This window comes from Microcebus murinus, chromosome 16, assembly GCF_040939455.1.
Source record: "Microcebus murinus isolate Inina chromosome 16, M.murinus_Inina_mat1.0, whole genome shotgun sequence".
NCBI classification, from domain to species: domain Eukaryota; kingdom Metazoa; phylum Chordata; class Mammalia; order Primates; family Cheirogaleidae; genus Microcebus; species Microcebus murinus.
Window position 1 is genome coordinate 50,696,816 of NC_134119.1, and position 25,252 is coordinate 50,722,067.

General features: G+C 52.3%; 1 protein-coding gene across 6 annotated transcripts in view; it reads right to left on the bottom strand.

Moving 5' to 3' along the window:
* The window catches only part of UVSSA (UV stimulated scaffold protein A), a 46,559-nt gene extending 21,740 nt beyond the window's left edge, over positions 1 to 24,819 (bottom strand). For 5 of the 6 annotated variants that reach the window (XR_012912426.1, XM_075992908.1, XM_012783367.3 and 2 more), the window contains exons 1-8: positions 24,768 to 24,819; positions 23,796 to 23,895; positions 22,524 to 22,854; positions 21,537 to 21,657; positions 19,581 to 19,976; positions 18,161 to 18,273; positions 17,732 to 17,860; positions 7,642 to 7,741 (exon numbers count right to left, since the gene is read on the bottom strand). Coding sequence is in view for 5 of the 6 variants with exons in the window: in XM_075992908.1 (XP_075849023.1) it covers positions 7,642 to 7,741; positions 17,732 to 17,860; positions 18,161 to 18,273; positions 19,581 to 19,976; positions 21,537 to 21,657; positions 22,524 to 22,854; positions 23,796 to 23,893 (1,288 nt within the window). In the remaining variant the exon portion in view is untranslated. The other variant, XM_075992907.1, reaches the window with a different exon arrangement.
* Positions 24,820 to 25,252: the final 433 nt, after the last annotated feature.

The following is a 25,252-nucleotide window of genomic DNA, read 5'->3' on the forward strand; positions in this document are numbered from 1 at the left end:
CCTGGACTGCTGCCCTTCCTCCCAGCGTGCCTGCCAGCCAGGGATGGCTCGGGACACAGGAGAACATGAACTGGCAGGGAAGCCAGACTGCTGAGAGCACACAGCCTTGAAAGAAAGCAAATAGACGGAGCAACACATCCACACAAGGCAGTGTCCACGGATGAAACAGACAAGACGGAAAAGATGTGGTCTATGTTCTTTAAGAGTTAAGGGAGCACACTGGAAACAGCAATAACAAGTCAAAAAGAGGAAGGGACATTAAGGATGTCTTGCATGACAACAAAGGGCAAGAAAAATAAGCAGGTGAAATAATTACTCGCCAGATGGCTGATGGGATCGGCAGCAGCACCTGGGAGCCGTGGACAACTCAGAGCTGGGGACAGCGTGGAGAGACCTTTACGGCTCAGAGGTGTGAAGGGTAGAGGCAAGTATCAATGTCCTCATTTCTGGAATCTAAGAAGAGGAAAAATAATTGGAGTGTGGGGAAAAGTTGAAGAAATAATGAGTCAAGTTTTCCTCGAATTAGAGGCCTCACTGAGTTGCAGAGGAAAAACCAGGGCCAGAAACATCATAGGAAAATTTAAGTAAGAACATTAAAGATAAAGAGAAAAACCTGAAAAGCTTCCAAAGAGAAAAAGCTGATACTTTCGAAGAATAAAAATCCTTTTGTTTGTAAAGGGCAGAAACTTTAAAAAATAAATAAATAAATGAAAATCTTATCGACACCAGTATTTTTAACAGCAACAGTGAACTCAAGATCTTGCAAGATCATTTTAAAAATGTTGAAGGAAAAGACATTCAGGCTCAGAACTGTATGCCCAGCGAAACCATGTTTCAGTGTGCAGGTGAAGGACAATGGCCATATGTACAGGACCTCCGAGGGTCACCATAGGAAAATCTACTCAGAAACTCCTCCGTAGCAAGAAATCCATCAAGAAGAAAAATAAGTTTAGGAGAGTGGGGCAAGATATGGGAAGTACAACTGAAAAAATGACTTTGTGAAGTTTACTGCTGCCCGACAACCCGAGTGCACATAATAATCGGAATTAAGCTGGTATCTGGATGCTCCGCCGTGACGGGGGGAGGAGGTCACAGCAGGCAGAGGCTGCAAGGCTACCTGTATTACGTAGAAGACAGCACAGAAACTGAGAAACTATAAAAAAACTATAAAAATAAACAGTATGTGGCAAATGTATGTATGAGTCGTTTAAAAACTAGGGATAGGCCAGGAGCAGTGGCGCACGCCTGTAATCTTAGCACTCTGGGAGGCTGAGGCGGGTGGATGGCTCAAGGTCAGGAGTTCAATACCAGCAAGAGCGAGACCCTGTCTCTACTAAAAAATAGAAATAAATTAATTGGCCAACTAAAAATACATAGAAAAATTAGCTGGGCATGGTGGCACATGCCTGTAGTCCCAGCTACTTGGGAGGCTGAGGCAGGAGGATCGCTTGAGCCCAGAAGCTTGAGGTTGCTGTGAGCTAGGCTGACACCATGGCACTCTAGCCCGAGCAACAGAGTGAGACTCTGCCTCAAAAACAAAACAAACAAACAAACAAACAAAAACAACTAGGGATAATCATCAGAAGAATGAAAAGATGAATATCTTTAAAACCAGCAGAAAAGGTAGGCTAGCAAATAAAAGGTGAAGAAAAGAAGAAAATGATAATAGTAGCATATCAGAGAAAGTGTGGTAAACAGAAGCATGCAATAAACTGGTTTGAATATGTCTGAAAATACAATAACTATTAATTAAATGACTCAAAATCAATGTAAAAACAGACTAGATTAAATATACTTAGTGACACCTTGTCTATGAGATCCACTTAAAAAAATGGCTAATGACCCAGGAGTTTGAGGTTGCTGTGAGCTAGGCTGACGCCACGGCACTCACTCTAGCCTGGACAACAAAGCGAGACTCTGTCTCAAAAAAAAAAAATAAATAAAAATGGCTAATGAAAAGCTGAAAATAAAAGAATGAAAAATATTTACTGTGCAAATAAGAAAAAAAAGACAGCTGAGATAATGTTTATATTAGATTTATAATTTAAATATTTATAATATGTTTATATTAGAAAACTGGATTTTAAGCCAAAAAAGGAAGATAGAAGGAATATGTAATTAATAATAAACATCAATGGATATGCTTATAAAACTTACAAATGTGACTTCAAAACACATAAAGCAACTGCTGAGAGGCCACAAAAGAACTGGGGACCAAGCACCTAAGTGGACACATAGGTACTACAGTAATAGGGTATTGGGCAGGTGGGAGGGGGGAGGGGGCGGGTATATACATACATAATGAGTGAGATGTGCACCATCTGGGGGATGGTCATGATGGAGACTCAGACTTTTGGGGGGAGGGGGAGAAATGGGCATTTATTGAAACCTTAAAATCTGTACCCCCATAATATGCCGAAATAAAAAAAAAAAAAAAAAAGAACTGGGGACCACAACTATGCTGGGGGCTTCAGGACACCCTCTCGGAAAGCGGCCATTAAACAGGCCAAATTGTGGATGTGTATGACATCATCAAAAAGATCAGACTAAGAGATACTGTGGGACTTCATACCCAGAAGGTCCTTTCCCAGCTCACATAAAACTGACAAGAGACAACCAAGTATTAAATCATGAAAGGACTTCAGTCACTTCTGAAGACTCATCACCGACTGTGTCCTCAGACCACAGAGCACTGAGGAAGGAGACCAGGGCAAAGGGCAGCCAGAGATCCCAGATATCTGGAATTCAGGTACATGTGACATATTACACATATACACACACATGCACACATACATGTACTTACACAGAAGCGCTTTCTGACAGATGGAGACTTACTGTGCGTATACACAAGATGACTGCATGTATTCGGCAGACTGCAGCTGTGGGCCTGTTTTGTAAATAAAGTTTTACTGGCACACTGCCATGCTCATGTGTTTGAATCTTGGCCATGTCCCCTTTCACACCACAACGGCAGGTTGAAGCACTGCAATAAGGCCTCATGTGGCCCGCAAAGCTGAAAACGTGCTCTCTGGCTCTTTGCAGAAGATGCTTGCCAACCCTGCCCAGGAGTGCTGCTAAGCCCTGTGCAATGCTGTACCCTTGTGAGGGCTACTCCTATTTCTCAGGTTCCCATGGGCTGAGGAGCACACAAGAACGAGCCACTTAGAGAGGGTGATAAGGTCAGACCCCCTCAAAGCTACCATGTGCATTTGGAGGTCCCAAGGCTCTGTGGCAGTGCACATTCAGAGGATGCTGGGCAGCCCCTACTCAGCTATGTCATCTGATGCAGTGTCTCAGGTTTAACTCACAAAAACTTCCAAATGCCCCTGCTCAATGGGGCATGTGTTTTGGCAATGCATCATCACTAACTGACAATGACACAACGCAGACAGCACACATGTGCACGCACACACACGAGGGGAGGCAAGGCTGATACATGAACACTGTGACATTCAGATACAATCACAGCCCAAAGATCAATATGAGAATTCCTAAGAGTTACAAGAATGAAATATATTTTTCATTGATTTGTTGTTTTAAACCATTAAAAAGATGGGTAAGCGTGTTAAAGCAGGGTAAATACTCAGGGCACTAAAAAAACACTACCATTTTCACATTGTTGTAGAAAATCAATCTCACTGACATACTTTCAAAGTAAAAACCCAAAAAGCAGACAGCATTCCTCAGGCACTGAGAGTATGCATTTGCAGGAAGAATAATGACTCTTGGAAAAACAAGAGGCCACAGGTACCTGGGAAAGCCCGGCCAGCTGCCCCCACCAGCCGCCCCCGCCCACCCTGCAAGGTGTCTAACTTGAGTACAGTATCTTGGCTCAAATTCACTCCCACAGTTGCTTTTAGAAAGAATCATAAAAATGTCCAAATCCCCTTTTTTGTTTAAATTGACCAAGTGGCACCTATTTGCCTGAGGCACTAAAGCAGACAGTGCGGAGAGATAAATCGATAGCAGGAAATGGAGAGGCTGGGGCTTCAGCGCAAAGTTGGGCTGCGGAGCGCTGACATTATTGATTTTACCTAGTTCAGCTGGCCTTGTAATTAAAATGTAAATTTGAGAAAGAGATTATGTCCTGACAGAAATGGTAGGATTAAGGGGAAGATAAAAGCCCCTCAGTGAAAATTCAGAGAAAGAAATGAGAAAGAGAAAGAGCACTGGTTTCCTGAGCTGTGTGGATTTAGACTAAATCTAACTACTTCAGATTCACCTACATTTAATTGAAAGAACAGCGATAGAATATAAACTAGTGTTATGAACTGCACTCGCCTCCGCTGGCAGCCTGGTCCCACTGCCCCAGCTCTGAGTGATACAGAGACCAGGTGAGGAGCACGAGGCCCCACCCCAAGAGGTGGTCCTGCACCCTCCACCCTGCACCCCAGAGGTGGTCCTACCCTGCTACTCTCTGTGAGGTGGTCCTCCCCAGGTGATCCCGTCCCCCTCCTCCCTGTGAGGTAGTCCTGTCCCACCTCTTCCCCTGAAGTGGTGCCACCCCCGCAATAGCTCCAGGTGGTTTATTACTTGGGACCTCACCCTGGAGCCCCTCCTGCCTCCATGCTCTGTACAGAGGTCTATGCCCTGCACCCCTCCTCTGGGCCCTGCAGCCCTCGGCCCAGGGCACACAGACGGCCACTGAACTCACTACAGAGGGGCCAATGCCACACCCTGCCTCCCACCCTGTTCACCATCTACTTGTTTTCAACTTGTAGACCCACACCAGCCATTATCACCTTCAAGGCTAAATACAGAATATCATGACCCTTTCAAATTAAAGGGGTGAATGAATGGCAATAAAACTCCTGGGGTCTCTACCCACCCAGCAAAGCCGCGATGGAACTCCTTCCCCTGTGGCCCAGGTGTGAGTGGCCCTGGGGTTCTGCCCCCGCACCCAGAGCCATCAGGGGAAAGTGGATGTCACAACTCAGGCTGACAAGAGCTGGGAGAACAGGAGGGCACTGCAGGTCATCTACTGTTGTGTAACAAACTGTCCCAAAGCTCAGTGGTGGAACCAACAGCCATTGTGTCAGGCTCACAGATTTTCCAGAACTAGGATATCCCAGCAGGAACAGTTCTTGTCTGCTCTGCTGTGCCCGGGGCACAAGATGGAAAGACAAATGCCCCCAGATGACATCTGGAGGTGTCTTCACCATGTCTGGGGCCAGGACAGGAAGACCCACAAAGGGGATGGGCTGGGATGGCCAACCCTAGGTTGCTTTTCACTTCTGCTCCTGGTCTAGACAGTTTAGATCCATGAGTAAAGTTTTAAGTAAAGAGTAGACTTCTGCCATTGAGACATCAAACATCATCTAATTTGTCCAATGAGACAATTTCTGCTGAAAGGACCCAGTAGCATTAAAGCAGGCATGTACAGAGGCCCAAGGTTAGAAAACTTCAGCAAAATGACAAGCCAAGGGTCAGTGCCAGCTCCCCAGAGGGGACCAGTGCCAGACCCCTAGAGGGAGGAAACTGGAGCCTGACAGTTGCAAATACTGACCACAACTGGGTGCCTACCCTGGAGCTCAGGGAAGAAGATGGAGTAACTCAGCAGGGCTGGAGGGGATCTGGGTAGACAAGACTGCCCAAGAGCTGAGCAGGGGCACAGGCAGATGCCCCCTCCCCGCCCTGTCCTCAGCCAGGGTAGCCTCTGACCTGGCTGCATGTCAGCCGGCGCCTCCCTGAGGCTGGGCCACAGCCTCATCCAGCTGAGGGTGACAGAGAGCTGTGTAGGGAACAAAGACCATCCTGGCATAGGGAGTGTGGTCACAGCACGCAACAGTATGCTTTAGGTACTGCTGGGGGCTTTGTGGCAGGTGCAGGGACTTGGCCGTGGCCACCAGGGTGAGGCTTTGGCTGTGAGGCACTCCTACTCTAGGTAAGGAGATGGTTTCAGGGGGAGATGGCATTTGGAAAAGAAGGGGCTGTGCGGGTCACAGGGAGGCCCAATTATGGGGAGGGGTGTGGCCAGAGGGCTGGAGAGGAGACAGTGGCCACTCGGCTTGTCTCTGCTGAGCCCTTGAAAAAAGGTGACAGATCTGAGTCAGCACCATACCCACGGCCAGACAGGTCAGACTCAGGTGGCCCCCAAGTATCTGGTTTCCTCCCAGACTCTCAAGCCTACACTGACCCCAGGAGCTCAGCCTGCCCAGCCTGCAGGCAAATAAACAGGACCACAGGATGGAAGGCCGTTCAGTGTTTGGGGGTCTGCTTGTGTTAATTTGCCATGACACCTTTAATGGGTCATATCTTCACACATCAGCTGTCTAATCATCTAAATTTTTTAACAAATTTATATTTTACCTTATAGACTCTGACTCAAACTAACTTCTCTATCCCAGCAGAAAAGCCAGTGGTCTGGCTTTCACTGCTGCCTCTGGATGCAGAGGCTGCCTGCGTGTGCCATGAGCAGCCCTGACTTGGCGCACACCCTTCCTCCTGGAGGGCCACAGCCCTGGGGTGCAGATAGCAGCTTTTAAAGGTTGATTTTAGGCCGGGCGCGGTGGCTCACGCCTGTAATCCTAGCTCTCTGGGAGGCCGAGGCGGGTGGATTGCTCGAGGTCAGGAGTTCAAAACCAGCCTGAGCAAGAGCGAGACCCCGTCTCTACTATAAATAGAAAGAAACTAATTGGCCAACTAATATATATAGAAAAAATTAGCCGGGCATGGTGGCTCATGCCTGTAGTCCCAGCTACTTGGGAGGCTGAGACAGAAGGATCCCTTGAGCCCAGGAGACTGAGGTTGCTGTGAGCTAGGCTGACGCCATGGCACTCACTCTAGCCTAGGCAACAAAGCGAAACTCTGTCTCAAAAAAAAAAAAAAAAAAAAAAAAAAAAAAAAAAAGGTTGATTTTGGGAAAGAGGGAAATTCTAGATAGCAAAGGCTGTAGCAGCTGTGCTTTGCACTCCCATGTGGTGAGAAGTTGCTCCTTGCCACGTAGCAGACATACATCTTGGGCCCAGTGCTGAGTCCATGGCTTTGTCAATGATACGAAGGGACGTACCTTACTGGTGACAGCCCAAGTAATGGCAGGGGGGTGGGTGGCCACCCCTGCACTCCCTCCCTACCACTGGAGACACTCCACAGCAGTAGGATCACACAGCCTCACCACCCTCTCGTGCTGAAGGTGCCAACTTTAGCCAGCTGTCTGCTGTAGGTGCCCTTTCTCATGCTTGCATGCGCCTGTGAAGGAAACCTTCCTGCCCCCAAGCAGGGCTGCCCAGGGGACGGGGGTGCCTGGAAGCAACAGGGAGGGAGGCAGAAACTGCCACCCACAGTGGGCTGTGTTGGGGTCTCCGTGGACCCACATACATGCATAAATGGTGGGGCATCTGAGGGTCCTCTCAACAGAGATGGCCCAGCAGGATGACTGTGGGACAGGAGCACCTTAGGGCCGGCCGTAGGGAGGGACCCAGGCACAAAAGGAATATCACACAGTTTTAAATGACAGCACCAATGACCGACACAGCATAATCCAGCAGGAAGGGCTGGGGCTCGCACTGAGGCCCCATTCCCTGACCTTTGGAGGGTGCCCAGACCCCAGGGCATGTGGCCATGGGCCCAAGGGCAGCGTCCTGATCAAAGGCCCCCTCTCCAGCCTCCCCCACTGCAAGTACGGCAGCCCACTGTACTCACCCAGCAGGTGCTCAGGGACACAGGCCTCGAATCCCTCCTTCTCTGGGACCTCCACAAAGTCGTCCTCCTCATCTTCCTCCCCGTCCTCTGGGGTGTCTGTCTATGGAAACACCCCCAAAACACTAATAAACTCCCAGCCTCTGTGTATGAGAACTGCTGCCAGCAGGCAAAGCCCAGGATATCCCTATTTCTTGTGGTGTTTTTTTCTCCAGGGTGGACTTCATTTAAGATCGTCTCCAAGACTTTCCTTGTTCCCCAGATCACATCACCTCTACACTGCCTCATATTGGGGGCTGTTTAGATCTACATTAAAACAACAAACTGTACATCAGCTCCCCAGTTCCCTCTGGAACATGCTGTCCTCTCTGTTCCCACAAGAAATAAACATCGCTGCAAAGCTGCACAGAACAGAGAGCCTGAGGAGACAGCAGACGTAGCTCTCAGTGGCTGCAGTAACAGTAGTCCACAGCACGTCACGGACACAAGAAAAGGACAGGCATAGCTGGAGTATTCAGTCTTTAAAGACTTGTTAAAACCATAGCAGAGTTTCCTTATGACAAGGCCTCCTCCCTCCACCGTGGCCGTGTTGAGGGGTTGCTTGTGCTGAGTCCTGGGGGAGCCCAGGTCCCATACCTGCTTCCCTCCCTGAGGAGGACCTGCAGAACTGCACAGGAAGCCCTGCTTGCTTTTCTCCCCAGGAAGACCCAGTTCCTCAAGCCCACCCTGCTCCGTTTCCTGCGTGGCTGCCTCATCTCATCAGGCTGAGGGGCAACTTCTCCCTGGAGCAGGAGGCTGCGGGCATGCACCGGAGTGCTGCACAGCGGTGACCCGCGACCATGGCCACCCATGTAAACGTGCCTGCACCACGAACCTTGTTGCAGAAATGGCCCGTGGGTGGCTCTTTCCTGCCTCACTTTCCCATGGCCACCCTTGCATCCCAGGACAAGGTACGGGGGGTATTGGCAACACCACCAGAGTCCTACTCCTCCTGGGAGGGCCTGGCTGGAGCACTTAGAACAAAGGGAACCTGGCAGGGCGGCCCCCAGGGTCCTGAGGCCTGCACCATCACAGCCACGCCAGACAGCCAAAGGGAACGTCCAGAAAGGGAGGTCCCTGTCAGAAGAATACCAGCCAATGAGACCCTCAGAGGGCTATAGGAGGAAAACTTTGAAAAACTCAACTATTCTGTCACGTGTCTTTACCTTTTTAGCTCATTCCCAACAGCAACATCTCAAAGGCATACTCAAGCATGGCCTTGTTTCCTGAAGGGAGGACCAATGGCAGAGACAGGGGCTGATCCCCCAGGTAGGGCCCCAAGTAGGTTCCGGACGGTTGTGGACGGCACCCCAGCGCAGCTGCCAGTTGCCAGACAGAGCCGGGCCAATCTCAGCTACCAGAGTGGCGGATGTTGGCAGCCACATCTGGCCACACCTGCTGGGCCCCTGTGCCCTGCAGAAAAGGTGCCACCAGCACCACCAGGCACAATCAGATGCAAGTGCGCTCTGTTTAGGTGCAGCCACAGCCATGCCTCTGGGAAGCACAGAAGACATTAATCACTGGAAACTGTAATTTTTGTTATCAGTCTAACACTGATCAAAAGGGAAGCCTGTCTCCACCGCTGACCTGTGAAACGTCCCAATTATACTCTTTGGAAATGACAGGGGCACTTAACTCCCGCGCACAGCAAATGACGACCATCCATCACGTTTGAATAACAATGAGCCACGGACCTGAAAATTATTTTTGTATAGAATCTGCCCAGGAATTTATGAAAGGTGGAGAGCAGCCCAAGGTTTTAGGGCATTACAGTTCTCAGCTAGTGCAGTGCGTATCAAACACTAAACAGAATTTATGTGTTTTAATTTTCTAAAGGTAGATGTGGACCGGGTGCTACAATGCATAACATACAGCGCCAGACTTTAAATATGGGGGTCATTTTCAAAAAATATTATGCTTATTGCCCACACCCTTGAATTTCAACGGGGACTTTTATCAAATTTTCATTTCCTAAAAAATATTTAACTGCTTAGCTAACTATTAGAAATTATACCTTCTTTCTCCCCAACTAAAATCGTTTACTTCTGTGATTAAATTTGGAACCTGATTCCTCTTTGTCCTTACCTTTGTGCTGACAAGCTGTCCTGACTGGTGCCACCCTCTATAAACACTGGGCCAGGTCCTGCAGACAGACCTTGGACTCTGAACACACCAGGGGGCTTTCTCTGGGGCAAGGGCTGACTGACCACAGCCACCCATTTCCACAGTTTAGTTTTAAACTATTTAGAGGCTGAGGGAACCCACTCAAACCACTGCAACATAGAATTTAGGGACTTCACTAACACAAAATGTAAGCTTAAAATCTTCAATTTTTAGATTTTAATTTACACAGGATAAACTTGCATGTCGCCTTAGGACATCTGACACCAGGCGTGCTGCACATTAGGAACAGGCAGCGGCGTTTCTGGTGCCAAGAAGGGGGGAAGTTGTGTGACCTGTCAGGACCTCATGCCTTAGGCCTCTCAAAGGAAAGAGACACCATGGTCACAGGGACAGCCCTCTCCAAGGCCTCAGAAATGCAGAGAGGCCCAAAGGGAAATTTAAAGCCTACATGGAAAAGAGCCCCTTCTGAGCACTTCCATGGGTCTCCAATTCATCTCTAGGAAATCAAATAACCAAGTGGCATCAGGCACAAGCCCTTCCCTCAAGGTTACAAACGATATTGGGCAGGGCCCAGGGCCAGCATCGGGCACCCCCAGTGCCCTCCACCAAGGGGCCGAACACAGGGCAGCTGGACAGTCGAGGATCCTGGAAAGGAGACCACACCCATAGTAGGCGTCAGGGCCAAGGACTTCTTCCAAACAGGGTCAAACATTGTAAAATGTTTTCAGAAGCAGTTTGGTTTTAACCCACCTGGGAGCTGAGTTTTCCAACTGTGATGAAACAGCATAAAACAGAAGATACCCCAAAAAACTGACTAGCAGAGGCAGGAGATGAGAAGGCTGTGTGCTCCCAAGGGACCTGTAAATTGAGGTGGGCTGGGCACCTGTGCTCACACATTTCCTAACAGGCGCAGGCCTGGGTGGGACCCTGCGAGCCAATAGGAAGCCTCCTTGCCAGGTAGTCCCCAGTGTGGAGGCTGCACACCCCACTCCACACAGTGCCTGCCACAGCCTCTGAAAAAGCCCCCCAGCTGCTGCCACAGGGAGGCATGGACAGCACTTGGGGCCTTTGCTGGTTTTATACAAAGTGATTCTCACGCACACTTAAAAGGATTTAGAAAAATGAGCCTCCACGATCATAATTAAACAAGCAATAAAACGGCTAAAATATACAATGCAATCAGTTTACAGAAGTACGGTAGTGAGGTTACTAATTATTGAGAGGGAAGGGGAAGTGCAGCCCCAAGAGAAGGGGGCAGTTCTGCTCGCCAAGCACACACAGCCTGGAGATACAGCTGGGACCATTAAATAAATTTTGTACCATCTAATTAACTTGGTAACGCGATCTCAATTACTTTTCACCCAAGAAATCACTTTTGTTCAGTTTTATGTGTGTCTGTTTCCCTTTTTAAAAAAAAAAATGATGTAAGACCTCGTCAGACAAGTGAGTTCCAAACTGCATTTGTCTTTCAGCGGCTTGATGGCTATGCATTTAAAAACCCATTCTATCTTATAAACTAAAAATTAAACGTGCTCAGCTGTGATGGTCGTCATTGCATCTGCTATTTATATGCTAATGCCCTCCCTGGAAGGCCGTGCAAATTGCCCAGCCAGGCCAATATCTCATGTGCATCTCTGGCTGCCGGGACGCACCTTCAGAGGACAGAGGGTGGCTGTGGGCCGGGCTGGCCACAGGGAGCACCTGGACGCAGGGGCAGTGCCACGCAGCATGCTCTTAGTTCCTAGGCAAGAGTGTGGAAACTATGCTGAAGCAAATCATCACTTTCTAGAATGACTATTTATAAAATCCATACTCACCAAACAGATTTTACAATAATATCACAAAACACACAGTGGCAAGCCTTTTCCCTTTCTCATCTGATCCACATCAGTAACAGAACTGAGGCTGTGTACAAACCTAGCCTTGGAAGCTGCCGGCATGCACAGTCGGCCTTTGGGGCTGCTTTCAAGAGCCCATGCCTGACCTGCAACCCCACAGGGCCTGGGGACCCCATGGCGGCGTCCAGACTGCTGGGAGGCATGAGAGGAGTCTCTGAGTCCACAAGATGCCTGGAGGTCAATCACCAGAGCCAGGCTGGGGCCTAAATCTCTGCTGGGTCCAGATGTGCGGCCAGCCAGAAAGGGATGGGGAACCCAAATCTGTCAACCGAAAGAGGGTCATGCTGCCCTGGATAGACAGACTTGGGCCGGAATAGCCTAGTCTCCTGGGGTGGCCAAGCTGGGGCTTGCCCCTGGATTCACAGAGGATATGTTCTAAGGAGAAGCTGCCAAACCAGTTCCTGTACAATAGAGCAGCCCAGAAACCCAGACTGGGGCGCTGGGGTCACATGAACATTACATAAACTAGCATCACAGTCAGTGGAGAGTGAACTCAAACCTTAAAGCAACTGGCATCTCCAAATCTAACAACTCTCATCCCCATAAGCTCTGCAAAGAACGCTGACTTTGAGTAAGGAAAAACCTTGTTCATACCTGCTCCAGGGCACCATGATTAACGAGCATACTCTCCTCCCAGATGCAGAAAAGGCCTTAGTGTTTCAGCCTGACCTTGGGTGAGAGGGTGTGGCCAGTACTCCAGGAGGCCAGAACACCAGCCTCCGGGGAGCAGGAGGGCAGGCTCCTCTGCATGGCCACATGCCAAGGGTGTAGGTAGCACATTCATCAGGCAGCCCTTCCCATTGGATGGCCAGGCCTCAACAAGGAGGCCAGTGCTCACAAACTCACTTTTCTCATCTGTAAAATGGGGGAAATAATCTACCTAATAAAGCTCTCTCAGGAATTAAAGAAAGAACATGTGGGGAGGGGCTCAGAAGAGAGCTGGGCTTGTTTGGGAAGCAGTATCTATTTTGCAGACAGACACGTGGTGGGGACAGTCTGTGCTCTAGGGCTTGGGAGGGAGAGGGTTGGTGCCATGGCCCTGGGCTAGGTCTAGGATGTCCTGATCCAGGCTAACCTCATGGGAACTATTGTCTTTACCCCTCCCCTGGCTCTCAGCCTTCCACGGATATAGCCGCTTGGCCTTCAGCGTGATGGAGGGAGCCGCATCACCCAGGAAGGTTGTTTACCGGCCCTGCTGCAGCACAAGGTTTCCCAGCGGTCGGCTGATTTAGTTCCCTGCCTTCCCTGCCTGCGCCTGACGGTTCAACATTTCATTCCCTGGGTTTTCGTCTTCTGTCCTTTTCACCTCCAAGAAGCTAAACACTCCCACAGCTCTAGCGGCATCACAGAAAACTTTCCCTAAAACAACAGCAGTGAATGGAGCTGGGGCATTGATTCAGGGCCTGAAAGGTCTCTGGGGCGCCTGTCTACATCCTCGAACTCCACGGCTGAGCATCTGGAGGGCAGGAGACACGTCCTAGAGTGCTCGCGGTGAGGCTGGTGGAGAAGGCAGGTGGTAGCCGACACAGAAGGAAAACCAGGCACAGAGCCACATGGACAGCTTTCACCTCTGTGAATAGTGATGATGCGTCCACAGTTAAAACCACGTGGCTGCCACATCAGATTCATGATGGGTGAGAATAAAATGCGACCCCCCCATACAGATATGTTAGCTATGAACACAAATAACCCAACAATTTACAAAAAGAAAGAAAAAACTACTGCTGATAGTACTGAATAGACTGATGCTTAAAACTGTTTTCTGAATTACTGGTTGGTAGGGAAGTAATATTAATTACATAATACGAAATAATTGGTGATCTTGGCTATGTAATTAAATAGCAGGCAGTTTAAGTTTTCAAAGGATTTTTATCAGCTTAGTGAAGGAAGCAGCCATGGATTACTACACCTATCCTGTAACAGAGCAAGGCTAGAAACTAAATCTACCAAACGACTCTCTGTATCGATCTTGTTAGGATTTATCCCTGGCCTGCTACCAAACGGAACTGACACAGAGACACTCTATAAAACACAGTTAAACATATTTAAACTGGCTTAAGTATTTTTTGGAGACAGAACATCTACGTCAAAAGGAAAACAATATCATGTAGACACCAATGCCAACAGACATACAGAAATGGGAAACGTTAAAAAAAAGACACAGTTTGTTCCCATTTAGTTGTCTGAGGAGAAAAGGGAGAAACGCCACAATATGTGTCAACCTTGAACCTTCAAAAGCCAGCTTCAGAACTTCTCTCCAAAATCTTAGTTACTGTTGTTTGATTTTAGTTAGCAGTGTCATATTTGTTTCCGTCTCAAAATATTTAAATCACGTATTATTGAATTAGCATTCTCAGCTTTGGCTGTTCTACACACAGAGTTAACGATGCCAATCCCGTTCTAAGTGGGGAAACACTAAGGGAATGATTTAAGCCCTCTGTAAATTTTATTTGAAAATTAGCTAAGAGTACCTCATTCATAATTTCTAATTAAAATGGCTCTAACACCCACGTTCATTAGCCAGCCCCACCTGCCCCCTGCCACAGCCACCACCAGCCGCAGGAGGGAGATAGGCAGATACCCGGCTGCCGTGTCTATTCTGGGAAGCGAGGCCCAGGTGAGCCGCTGCCGCTCACAGCCAGGCGAGCTGCCAATCACTTCATCTGCCGCGGCTCCTCGCTCTCTCGCTCTGTGAACAAAATCTCCAAGGATTTCAGAGCAGTGCCTTTTTAAAACATCAGTTTGTGGAAAAAGGTCTGGAAAGTGTCCATTCAACTGACAAAAGAGCAGAGCAACTTCTCCCTTGCCACTGAAGCTGTAACACCCTCAGTGCAGTTCAGTGGGCCAACCTCAACCGCACAGGGCCCACCCTACCCTGCGTGCTCCCTGAGACCTCAGCACCCACCTAACAGCCTGGGAGGAGAGTGGCACTAAAGCCACCTTGGGAGCATCTGCTGTGTGGTCCAAGGGGGCGAGGGGCCCTGCACCACCCAGAGCTGCCTCTAAGCCCAGTCAGGCCACAGCCACAAAGGCCCCCACTGACCCCATCCAGATACACATGAGAAGACATGCAAAACTATAGCAGGGCCACAGGGGACAGTAGGGACAGCGGCAGCCCCTGCGCTCTAGGCTCAGGACAGTCATCCTGTTCACCCGGGGGCTGGGGTCATGCACCAGGCAGGGACAGCTCTACAATGTAGGGTCCAAAATACCTGTGTCTGAGCCACATGGGAGCTCAGAGACAGCTGACAGGACTAATGGAGCCCTCGGGACCTTACCGGTGGGAGCAGACCCCAAAGCCCAACAGGCAGCCATGCATGCCCATAGCCCTCCTGGACAGCCTGGCCCCACAAACCTTGCGGGCCCTGGGGCCCCACTGACTAGCCCCTGGGTGCAGCACCCCTGAGAAGACCAGCAGCTTCTGGAGAGGGCACAGCAGCAGGGGCCCCGGCAGGTGGCGGTCAATGAGCCAGAGCCCTGCGCCCACGAGGGGAGTTGCCAGGATGAGCTGGGACTCTCCAGGAAGGTCCGTTCAGTCTCCTTGAGCCCACAGGGGTCTGAGTGTCCCTCAGATTGTGGTGGAGACATGCAGGAGAGCCCCCAGGCTTCCCCGCACTCTGGGGACACCCATCATAGTGCCCTGCCCCAAGATGCTGCATGTCTCTTATTACCACGTGAATTGGCTGAGCTGCCGACAGACTAGGAGGGGCTGCCCAGGGCTCAGCTGCACTAACCGGCTCGCTCCGGGGCAGCCCTAGAGGCTGTGGAGCTGTAACATGTGCGCAGGGGCAGCTCCAAGCACTCCACAAGGGTCTGCTGCCAGAGCCTCAGTCCAAGGAGAGTAACCTGGCTGCCGAGACCCCTCTGGGCTTGGGGTCCTGCTAGCCCTTAGCAATGCTGCTGGCCCCAAAAGGACTGTGCAGACTGGCAGTGCCCAGGCCTGGTGAGACTAGTCTGAGCTACCCAATAGCCCCTCCTGGCTCCGTGGACACTCCCTAAAGCACCCAGGCGCTCCAGAGGCCATCACTGCACAGCAAAGGCCGTTGGCCCATCAACAAACCTAACTGTCCACAGACTGCAGCAGCCAGGCCGGGGCCCATCCACAACAAGCGGGACTGGGCAGGTACTCAACGTGGGAGCTTAGTGTGGGCACTGAACATCCTGTTGACACAGAGTAGCACAGAGCAGCCACAGCTCGGAGGCCTCAGGCAAGCATGAAGGGGCTCTGCCTGGATCACATAAAGCATTCCTGATGTCCCAGCCCGGAGTGGAGACTCCCCACACCCCATCCATGTGGGCAAGTCAGTGACTCAAGCCTGCTCTGACAACCCTGTGACCCTGAGCATTCCACAGTCAGTGATGAACTCCTGATTGTTGATATGCTAAGTGGATTAATCACCCTCCTCCCAGAACTAAAAAAAAATCTTTTTTCATTGTTAATGATATTCTTTGATCAAAATTTAGAAAACTGATTTCTTAATGAAACTTACACGGTATTCACGAGCACCCACAAACAGCTACACCACCAGCAGTCCTGGTGGCCAGGGCTAAGTCCACCCGGTGCCTGTTGAGCCCCAGGGTCCCGAATTCCCTAGCGGTCTTGAGGTTCCAGAGAGAACAGTAAGAGCGCCCTCTGCTGGCCCTAGGCTGCGCACACCCTCTGCAAAGTCACGGCCAGACTCAGTGCCTGTAGCTTTCACAGACCCTTAGGAAAATGGCTTTTGGTGCTCATTTGTGGGCCCCTGTTCCTCCACACAGTCCCCGCCCACTGTGCTGCATGCTCATTTTAGCGTGGGGGAGTGGAAGGAGGCCACCTGGGCTGGATGAAAGGTCACCCACACATGGTTCTTTCCAACCCAAATCTTTCTTTAAAAAGAAGGGATAGTTTAAAAGCTAGGCTAGGGTTTGCACGCTCTTGACTGGGTCTGGGGTCTGAGCTCAGGGTCGGGTTCACAGTCCAGGGCTTGGGTTCTGTGAGGGATGGTGCACGTGGTATCTGCTTTCTCGGTTCTGAGACACTGGAGAGAGTGCCAAGGCAGGAGATGGGATGACGATGCACAGCCAGGGACCGCCAGCTGGGGGCTGCCGTGACGAGCCTCGTGTCTCCCAATTACATGGTCCAGCTGTACTGAGCACAGCCGCCCTGTGGCCCACAGTCCCTGAGGACATGTGTACAGGACTCCCACTCTCAGGTCCTTTCCAGGCATCAAGCCCAGGTCTCCACTCCCAGCTCGCCTCCTTCCTGAAGTCCCACTGCAGCAGTGCTTGGTGCCACTGCGTGGCACTCTCTGCCCAGCACAACAGTCTCTGCAGCCCCGGGTGTCACTGCATGGCTCCGCCCTGCCCCATCACCAGGGGCCCAAGGGGTAGGCACCTATACTCCCCTTCAGCTCCATCAAGCAGCCTCTGGCCCTCTAACTCCATTCCCTCTCAGGTAGGTGCAGCACCTCCCTGTGGCCCCCCAGAACCTCAGGGGGCCAGTTCCTCCCTCTCAAACCAGACAACGAGCCTTCCATTCTCGGCCACCCAGAGCTCTCCCACAGTCTCTGCCTGGGCTTACCATGGTGCCTCTCTGGACAGGGTGCCTCACCTCCTGGCAACTCCTTAGAAGCCTCCACTGGGTTGGGGGGCACTGCCTGACTCTTTGTGGCTTCCCAGAGGCACTCTTCACACGTGGGGCACTGAGCACGTGTGCCGTCAGTTAGAACACATGACCAGACCACACTGACAGCCTGGAACATCACTGCACCACGGCAGTGACCCTGCACTCGTGGGAAGCCCTGGCTGGGGAGGCAGGTGCAGCTGGGCCCCCAGTGGTCCTGTCTCCTCCCTGCGGACAGCTCTGGGATCCTCGCTGCCCCTGCTGGCCAACCCACACCTCTCCTGCCCTGGACCCGTTCACTGCCCCACTAAGCGGTCTTGGTCTGGGGCTCCCAAGGTGAGAAGTCAGTTCTGAGTGAGAAAGGAGACAGAATCTCCTGAAGCCCCAGCTACTCATGTTGCTCAGCCCTGCGCTCAGACCCGCCACTCACCCTGAGCCTCTGCTCTCCCTCAGGTGCGATGTCCAGCTCCTTGTATTTTCTCAGCGCGAGCTCTAATTCCGTCTTCAGGTCAATGGCACGCTTTAAGTGTCCACCATGGGTCCCTGCGCGGGTAAACCGCTGAAAAACACAGGGTGGATTGCAAAAGCCTTAGGGAGCCCGTCCCTGCCAGGAGGCACATGGCTAGGTCTGTGGGCCTGTCAGGTGACTCTAAACACAGCTGGGACACAGACAAGGGGCTCAGACGAGGGACAGAGCCCTCCTGGGGCAGGGGGTGGTTTGGTCACCTGGACTCCTTGTGCCCCAGCAGTCACCCCAAGGAAGAGAGTCCCCTGCCAGGCACTTCCCACACATCTTCCTTCTACCCACAGGCGCCCACCTCCTTCAGTGCCCTCCTTCTGGCCAGGTGCCCAGCCTCACCTGGACCCAGGAGCACACAGATGGAAGAAACTTGTTCTGGACAAGCTTGAGCGCATCACGGGCAGCTTGGACGACGGCAAGGTTGTCTTCATTCTCCTGCACCTTCAGGCCGTCTGGGGTAAAGCACATGCAGGTCACCAGAGGGCCACAGGCCTGTGTTGCCCACAGACCTTCGTGAAGCAGACCATGCAGCAAAGGCCACCGCAGCCTGTGAGGACACCAGACACCCACCCCTGCCCCAGCCTGGGGTCCCACACCTGATGCTGTGAGAGAAAAGGCACCCTTTTGTGATGCTGGATAAGAACGTTCTAGCTCCCCGAGTACATGGCTCCATTGCCCACATCTCAAAACACCTGGGCTGAGGCCATCCCTCCCACCAAAGGTGTGAGACCCCTGATGGCCTTCTCCCCTTGACACCCCCACCCCTGCTGCTCACAGAACCCTCCCCTCCTTCTACCGTCCTCAGGATGGAGGCCCCACCCAGCCAGCCTCACCAGCCCTTCCCTGCTGGGCACCTCATCTCCTGCATGGCCTCTGCCATGTGCTTCCCGCACTACAGAGCTCACATGTCTGGCGCATGGCTATGCATCTACACAGGCCAGGCCACTCATAGGGGCTGATCACGCCATAAACACTGGTGTCGGGTCCAGCCCGTGCCAGCCTAAAGGGCACTCCTGCTACCCAATTCCTGCAGCACCTGCAGCCCTCAGAGCAAGCTGAGCCTTGCAGATCAAGTTCTCCTGGCAGCTTCAGGCCTAGCTGCCTCCACCCTGGTGAAGGGACGCCTGTTGTGCCTGATTTCAGAGAAGCAGGATCCCTGAAGACATCGATTTAAAGCCATGCTAGTATCTAATGAGCCCTCGACCCCTCCACATACCCCGCCATATGGAGCGGGGAGCACATGTCAGGAAGCTTGGGCCAAAGGGCATGGGGACAGCTGCATCTCAGCAAAGCCCCCTAGGCTGGAACACTGAGGCTGCATGTGGCCCTGACAGGCCTGTGACCTGCCCAGGGCTCACCAATCATTCAGACCACATGCTGTAAGGACTGCACACAACAGGGACCTTGGGACCTGTCAGCCTAGAGAACCCTCCTCACCCCAACCTTGTGAGTCCCTCCCTCCTCTGCTCACAGACTCACCAGGGTAGGCACTGCTGGCAGAGAAGTCAGTGAGCTCTTAGAAGTGTCCCCCTGCAGACAGCCTGTGGCCACAGAGGCCTGGCGTGGTAGGAGGAAGGCCCCGTGCAGTGACCACACAGGAAGAAGGGACCTGATGGGAACCCCAACCCAGCTCCACTTGAGGAGCCACCACAGGTCCAAGGCTCTGTCTGCCGGAGACACCCTGGGCCAGGTGCCAGTGACAAACTTGCCAGCCAGTCAGCCCAGAGCTGGCAGAGGGAGGTGCCGAGCGGCCAGTTACCTGAGGAGAGCTCCACATCCAGTGTGTACTTGTGTGAGCCCAGACCATGGCTCCGCAAAAACTTTTCCTGGTCACTGTCCTCATCCTCGTCTTCCGAGGGGTCCCCTGTGGCTGCCTGCAGCAGCAGTGCCCTGCTGCCAGCCCCGTGGTGGCACGCAAAGGCAGGCAGGTCCTTGCTGCAGCAGGGTTGCTCGCCATCCCAGGGTGTGAGGGAGTCAGACCCGCAAGGGGTGGCTTGGCCCGGGTGCGAGGAGCGAGAGGCACCCTCATCGGACATGCCAGAAGCCATGTCAAGGAATTCCGCTGCTGCTGGGCTAGGGCCAAAGTCAAATGGCACCAGCAACCTGAAGCAGCTCTCCACTTCTGTCAGGCAGGACTCGATTTCTTCAGACATTTCTGCCAAAACATCAAGACATCTGCTTCCTGTGTCATACTGGGCAACAGAGCACCACCTCGCCCACAACCAAGCCCAGAGGCCTGCTGCCCCAGGGTCATTTCTCGGCATCAGGTGGGCTGGGGTCCTGCTTGCAACTCACACCCCTGGGGGCCTCCTTTCTTCCCAAGAACCAAAGCCAGTCCTGGGAGCATGTGTCACAGGACCTTTTTTTTTTTTTTTTTTTGAGACAGTCTCACTTTGTTGCCCAGGCTAGAGTGAGTGCCATTGCGTCAGCCTAGCTCACAGCAACCTCAATTTCAACCTACCTTTCTTTTTTTTCTTTTTTGAGACAAAGTCTCACTCTGTTGCCCTGGCTATAGTGCTGTGGTGCCAGCCGAGCTTTCAGCAACCTCAAACTCCTGGGCTCAAACAATCCTCCTGCTTCAGCCTCCCGAGTAGCTGGGACTACAGGCATGTGCCACCATGCCCAGCTAATTTTTTCTATATGTATTAGTCGGCCAATTAATTTCTTTCTATTTATAGTAAAAATGGGGTCTCACTCTTGCTCAGGCTGGCTTCGAACTCCTGACCTCGAGCAATCCGCCCGCCTCGGCCTCCCAGAGTGCTAAGATTACAGGCGTGAGCCACCACGCTCGGCCACAGGACCTTTTTAACTGCTCAACAAACCACCATGCTTAGCATTGGGGTTTGCAAGGTCAGCCTCTCAGACACCTCCAAGTAACAACCCTCAGGTCTGGACTATGCTGTATCGAGGGCATGTGCAAAGCTACACTCTCTTTCTGGGGCAAAAAAAAATGCTGCATGCATCCCCCACCTCCCTGAAGCTGGCACAGTTCTCCCTCCTGGTGAACTCCTTGTCATCCCTGAGGCACAAGCTGGCTCCCTTTTGGGCTTCTCCAAGTCCTGAGAGTCCCAGAAGTGGCCTCTGGAAGGGACCACACCCAGGAAAAAAGGGTCTGTCTACAGGAAGCTCTGGGCACAGGAATAACCCCCAAGACCCACAGTCTGAGGATGCAGAGTAGCCACCTCAGCCCATCACAGGAGATGTCCTGCTGGGCAATGGCAGCCTCTGGCTGGCTTCCACCTTTGAATGCCTGGGCCATGCCCCTCATGAGAAAGGCCGGCTGCCAGGAAGTAAATGGTGGAGTTTCCCGGGAAGCAGGCTGGCAAACAGAGACCATGAGAAGAATGGCGAGAGGGCCTTCAGTGAGGCTGCGAAGCACAGACCACCTCCGGCCCTAACACCTCCAGTCACCCCTCGACCCGCCCGCAGGCCATGGCTGGACACACACTGTGCCCCGAGAGTGTCCAGGGATCCTCCCAGCAAACGGCGTAGTGAGCATGGCCACCAGGGGGCGCAGGACAGGCATGGATGCTGCAGAGGACTCCAGCCAGAATCCCTGGAACAGGGTGGGGTCTGTGGCTGGGAAGGCCTCCCCTAGCCCTCAACCCCAAGTGTCTCTGCCTGGCCTGTCTGAACACCTGGGTCCCCAGCGACCAAGGGCATGAGGCAGCCCCAAGGAGGCACGAGGGCCCCTTGCTCAGTCCTGGAAACTTGCCTTCCATCTCTCTCTCTGCCTGCTGGGCTCTTTCCTTATAGATTTTATCCAAGTGCTTCTGCTTCTCCTCTTCTCTCCTTCTTTCTGCTAGAGTCCTGGCACTCACATCTTGAAAATCCACCTGAAAAATTGAAAATAAAGATTACAATTGTCTATAAAGAACACAAAGAAAGCAGTAAGTCAAAAATAGGTCTAATAAAAGATACACGAGCCAGGATTAGTACATGGCCAGAATCTCCACAGGCTTCTCAGTTCATAGTGTATGAAAACAAAAAGAAACATACCTAACTCTGCTATCTAATCCCCAGAAAGCCAGCACATTTGCTAACTTAAAAGAGATTAAAAAGACTTCTCCCCCAAGTCTGATGCAGGCAGGAAAGCAGTCAACTTGCCTGATGCGCAGACCAGGTTCTGCTGACTAGATGCGAGGTCTGAAGACACCACCCGAGAGTGCACCCCAGAGGGAGAGGGGCAGTCCCTGGGCCTCACAGTGAAGGATGGGCTGAAGCTCTACGGCAGGCAGGGGTCTGGGTTCAGGCCACAGCAGCAGATGCTAGCAGGTTTTGTCGTGCCCAGCACCAGCCAGAGCCCACAGCAGAATCCAGGTGGAGACTTACAGCAAAGCTGGGACAGACCCCAGAGCCCCAAGGTCCACCATCACAGGAAAAGGCTATGAGAAGATGTGTTTTGCTTTTACTTTTTATCTTATACATGTAGGTCTCCAGGCTCAGCTGTGTCCACACATGGGTGAGCTCACAATATTCCTCTCAGCACTGAGAGGCCCTGACCCCAGCTGCTGGTTACTCTCATCCACCTCCACACCTCAACAGCTGGTCCAGCAGCCTAGATGCCCAGGGAAAGCCAAGCAGGCCCAATATGCATCCTATACCCAGGGTCAACAGGAAGAGCATTCTCTCCCTCTCTGGTCTACCATCCTCACAGCAGGCAACTGGAGTCTCTAATTAACAATGGGCAAGGCCCACCTACCTTTTTGTTGTGTTTTAAGAAGTGGTAGCCCAAAGCGAGCTTCTTATAGGCCTCCCCGAACTTCTCATTCCACACTTTTACTGCCTGGATAGCTGCCTGCCTCAGCCTCTGGGCCACCTCCCTGGGTGGTGGCAGGGGCTGCTCGTGGTCTGTGCCCAGTGTGAGCTCCAAAAACTCCTGGAAGTCAGAGACAACCAGCATCCTGAACTGGTGAGACCTGGTGAAGAGTTCATCCACGACCTGGAAGGCTGAGAGGCGGACCTGGGCGTGCTCCTGGCTCAGCTGCGCCATCAGCAGGTGGTAGGCATGGCCTAGCAGCTCCTCTGAAGACCTGGGGACACAAACTGGCCTGACCCAAGCACACATGCTTGAAGGACAGTTAATAAACACTCTTCATGCAGGGGCAAAACATTCACGTGTGGCAGACACAGCAGCCACCTCCCAAGCTTCATTCTCGCCTCCTAGAGCAGGGTCCAAAAACTTCTACCCAAAGGCCAAACCTGGCTCCCTCATCCTCCGCATGTTTTTATAAGGCCCACAAGCCCACACTGTTTTCTGTATTTTTAAATGGTTGAAATATATAAACAATATTTCATGAAGCATAAAGATTACATAAAATTCAAATGTTAGTGCTCATCAATAAAGTTTCATTGGAACACCACCCACCCATGCAGTTAGGATGTCTCTGGCTGCTTCCACAGTCGAGACCTTATGGTGAAGCCTAAAACAGTCACCATCTGGCCCATCCAGAAAGTTTGCTGCCCTACACACACACACACACACACACACATACACACCACTGCTGAACTGGGCGTGTGACCTTGAAGCCCTTCCTGCAGGAAGTAAAAGGGAAAAGCCCTGAGAGCCCTTGGGAGATCCTCTTCCCAGCTACTACCTGTGTAAACCACAATGATCTGGGGGTTTTTCGGGGCATGCTGCAAAACCTGACCTGAACTGGAATTTTTTTTTTTTAATATAAACACTTTATCATTTAATAAACAATCTTACATTCTCCTGTTTTGTAAATACAGGATACAGTATAATCAGTAATGCCACACACCACCCACCATCCTAGGACTACTGGCCCAGAATGTGACTGCCCATCAGAGCTGGACACTGCAAGGTCCTGGGAAGGCGTCCCAGCTCTGCTCCTTTGGTGGTTCTTTCCCAGGGGATGGCTGAGATGGATGTAGAAGCCCCACAACCTCCCAGGTGTGTCAAGGGCTCACTGGGCCAGTAAGCTACTATGAATTGCTAAACCTTAAGACATACTTGCAAATTTTCTTCAGTTCCTTCATTTTCTCAGGATTCAGTTGGGGTTCTCCTGAAGTTGTGAGCTCTTCTACCAACTTTGAAAGTTTCTGATCCATATCTAGAAGTACATAACACAGAAGTGCTAAGTTACCATCTGGTACCTTACAGTTCTTGGTTTTATTAACAAATGTTTGCTGAGCTCCACTATGTACTGGGCACTCAGGGAGGGGCCCTGATGCTGGCATCCTTATGCCCATACTTCTGTGGGGTGATTTCCCGGGAAATAAAACAATTCCAGGTAATATTCCGGGATTCCAACAAGGTCTTTTGTTTGTAATTAGCAAAAGTTCTTTTAAAATGAAACTTTAATTCCGGACCTCTACAATCACACAAGTGCAAAAGATGCTACAGTGAAGGTGTGCTTGGCATTTGACAATGCACATAAATGTGTCACATTTAAATTAGCTGTTCCCAAACTAGACTGTGGCACAGCTTCCCTCGTTCACTCGCATCCCACAGCACAGCCTCGATAAAGGCCGCCAAGGACAGGAGCCATGGATCGTGAGGGAACCAGTGAAAAGCACACCCGGGGCCCACCTGGAGCCGGGTGCGCACTCCCAGGGGCGGGGCAGCCGCAGGCGCCCAGCTGATCAGCACGTCGGGTGAGCCTCGTGGGAAAAAGCCGGATGGCGCGGGGGGCGAGCCCAGGCAGGCCCGCAGCTCGCCACGAACCGAGGCGGGAGGCCTGGGGCCGGCTGCCGAGTACAGTGCTGCTCGGAGCAACGAGCCCCTAGAGGCCGCACAGCGCGAGGCGGGCTGGGTCTGCGCCGGCGACTCCGCGGAGAAAACGCCGCGCGTCGGGTCGGAGTCAGCCCCGGCGGACGCCGCGGCCACACAGCGGCCAGCAGAACCGCAGAAGGCCCGACCCTCGCCAGGCAGCAGCCCCCCGGCCCGCACGGGCGCCCAATGGGCGGAGCTCGACGCACTTACCGCGCTACGAGGCCGCTCCCGTCCTCACCCCACCCCTTCCGGCAGAGGCCGCGCCCTCCTCCCATGTGCCCAAGAGCTCTGTAGCCATTGGCTGGCTTTGGTCCAGACAGCGCAGGCGGAGGTGAGCGCGGCGCGGCCGCTCTCGCCGTCGCCCCGCCTTTTCCGGCGAAGGCCCCCACCCGCGACCTTCCAGTCGCGAGCCCCGAACTCGACGGCCAATGGTTCACCCTCGCCAGGGCGGCGCAGGCGCGAAGGCATGTCTGAGGTCTGCGCGGTGACGCAAGCCCGTTCCTGGCGGGGGCGGGGCGGCCTGCGAAGGAGACGCGCGAGAAAAAAGAGGCGGGAGGGCGCAGCAAGTCCTTAAAGGGGCTGTGTACGCGGATGCCGGGGGTGGGGCGGGCTTTGAGCGCACAAGCGTGACGCCGCAGCCAGGGCGCCCAGCCGGGAAACTGAGGCTCAAACGGAAGTTTCGGTCCTCGCCTGGA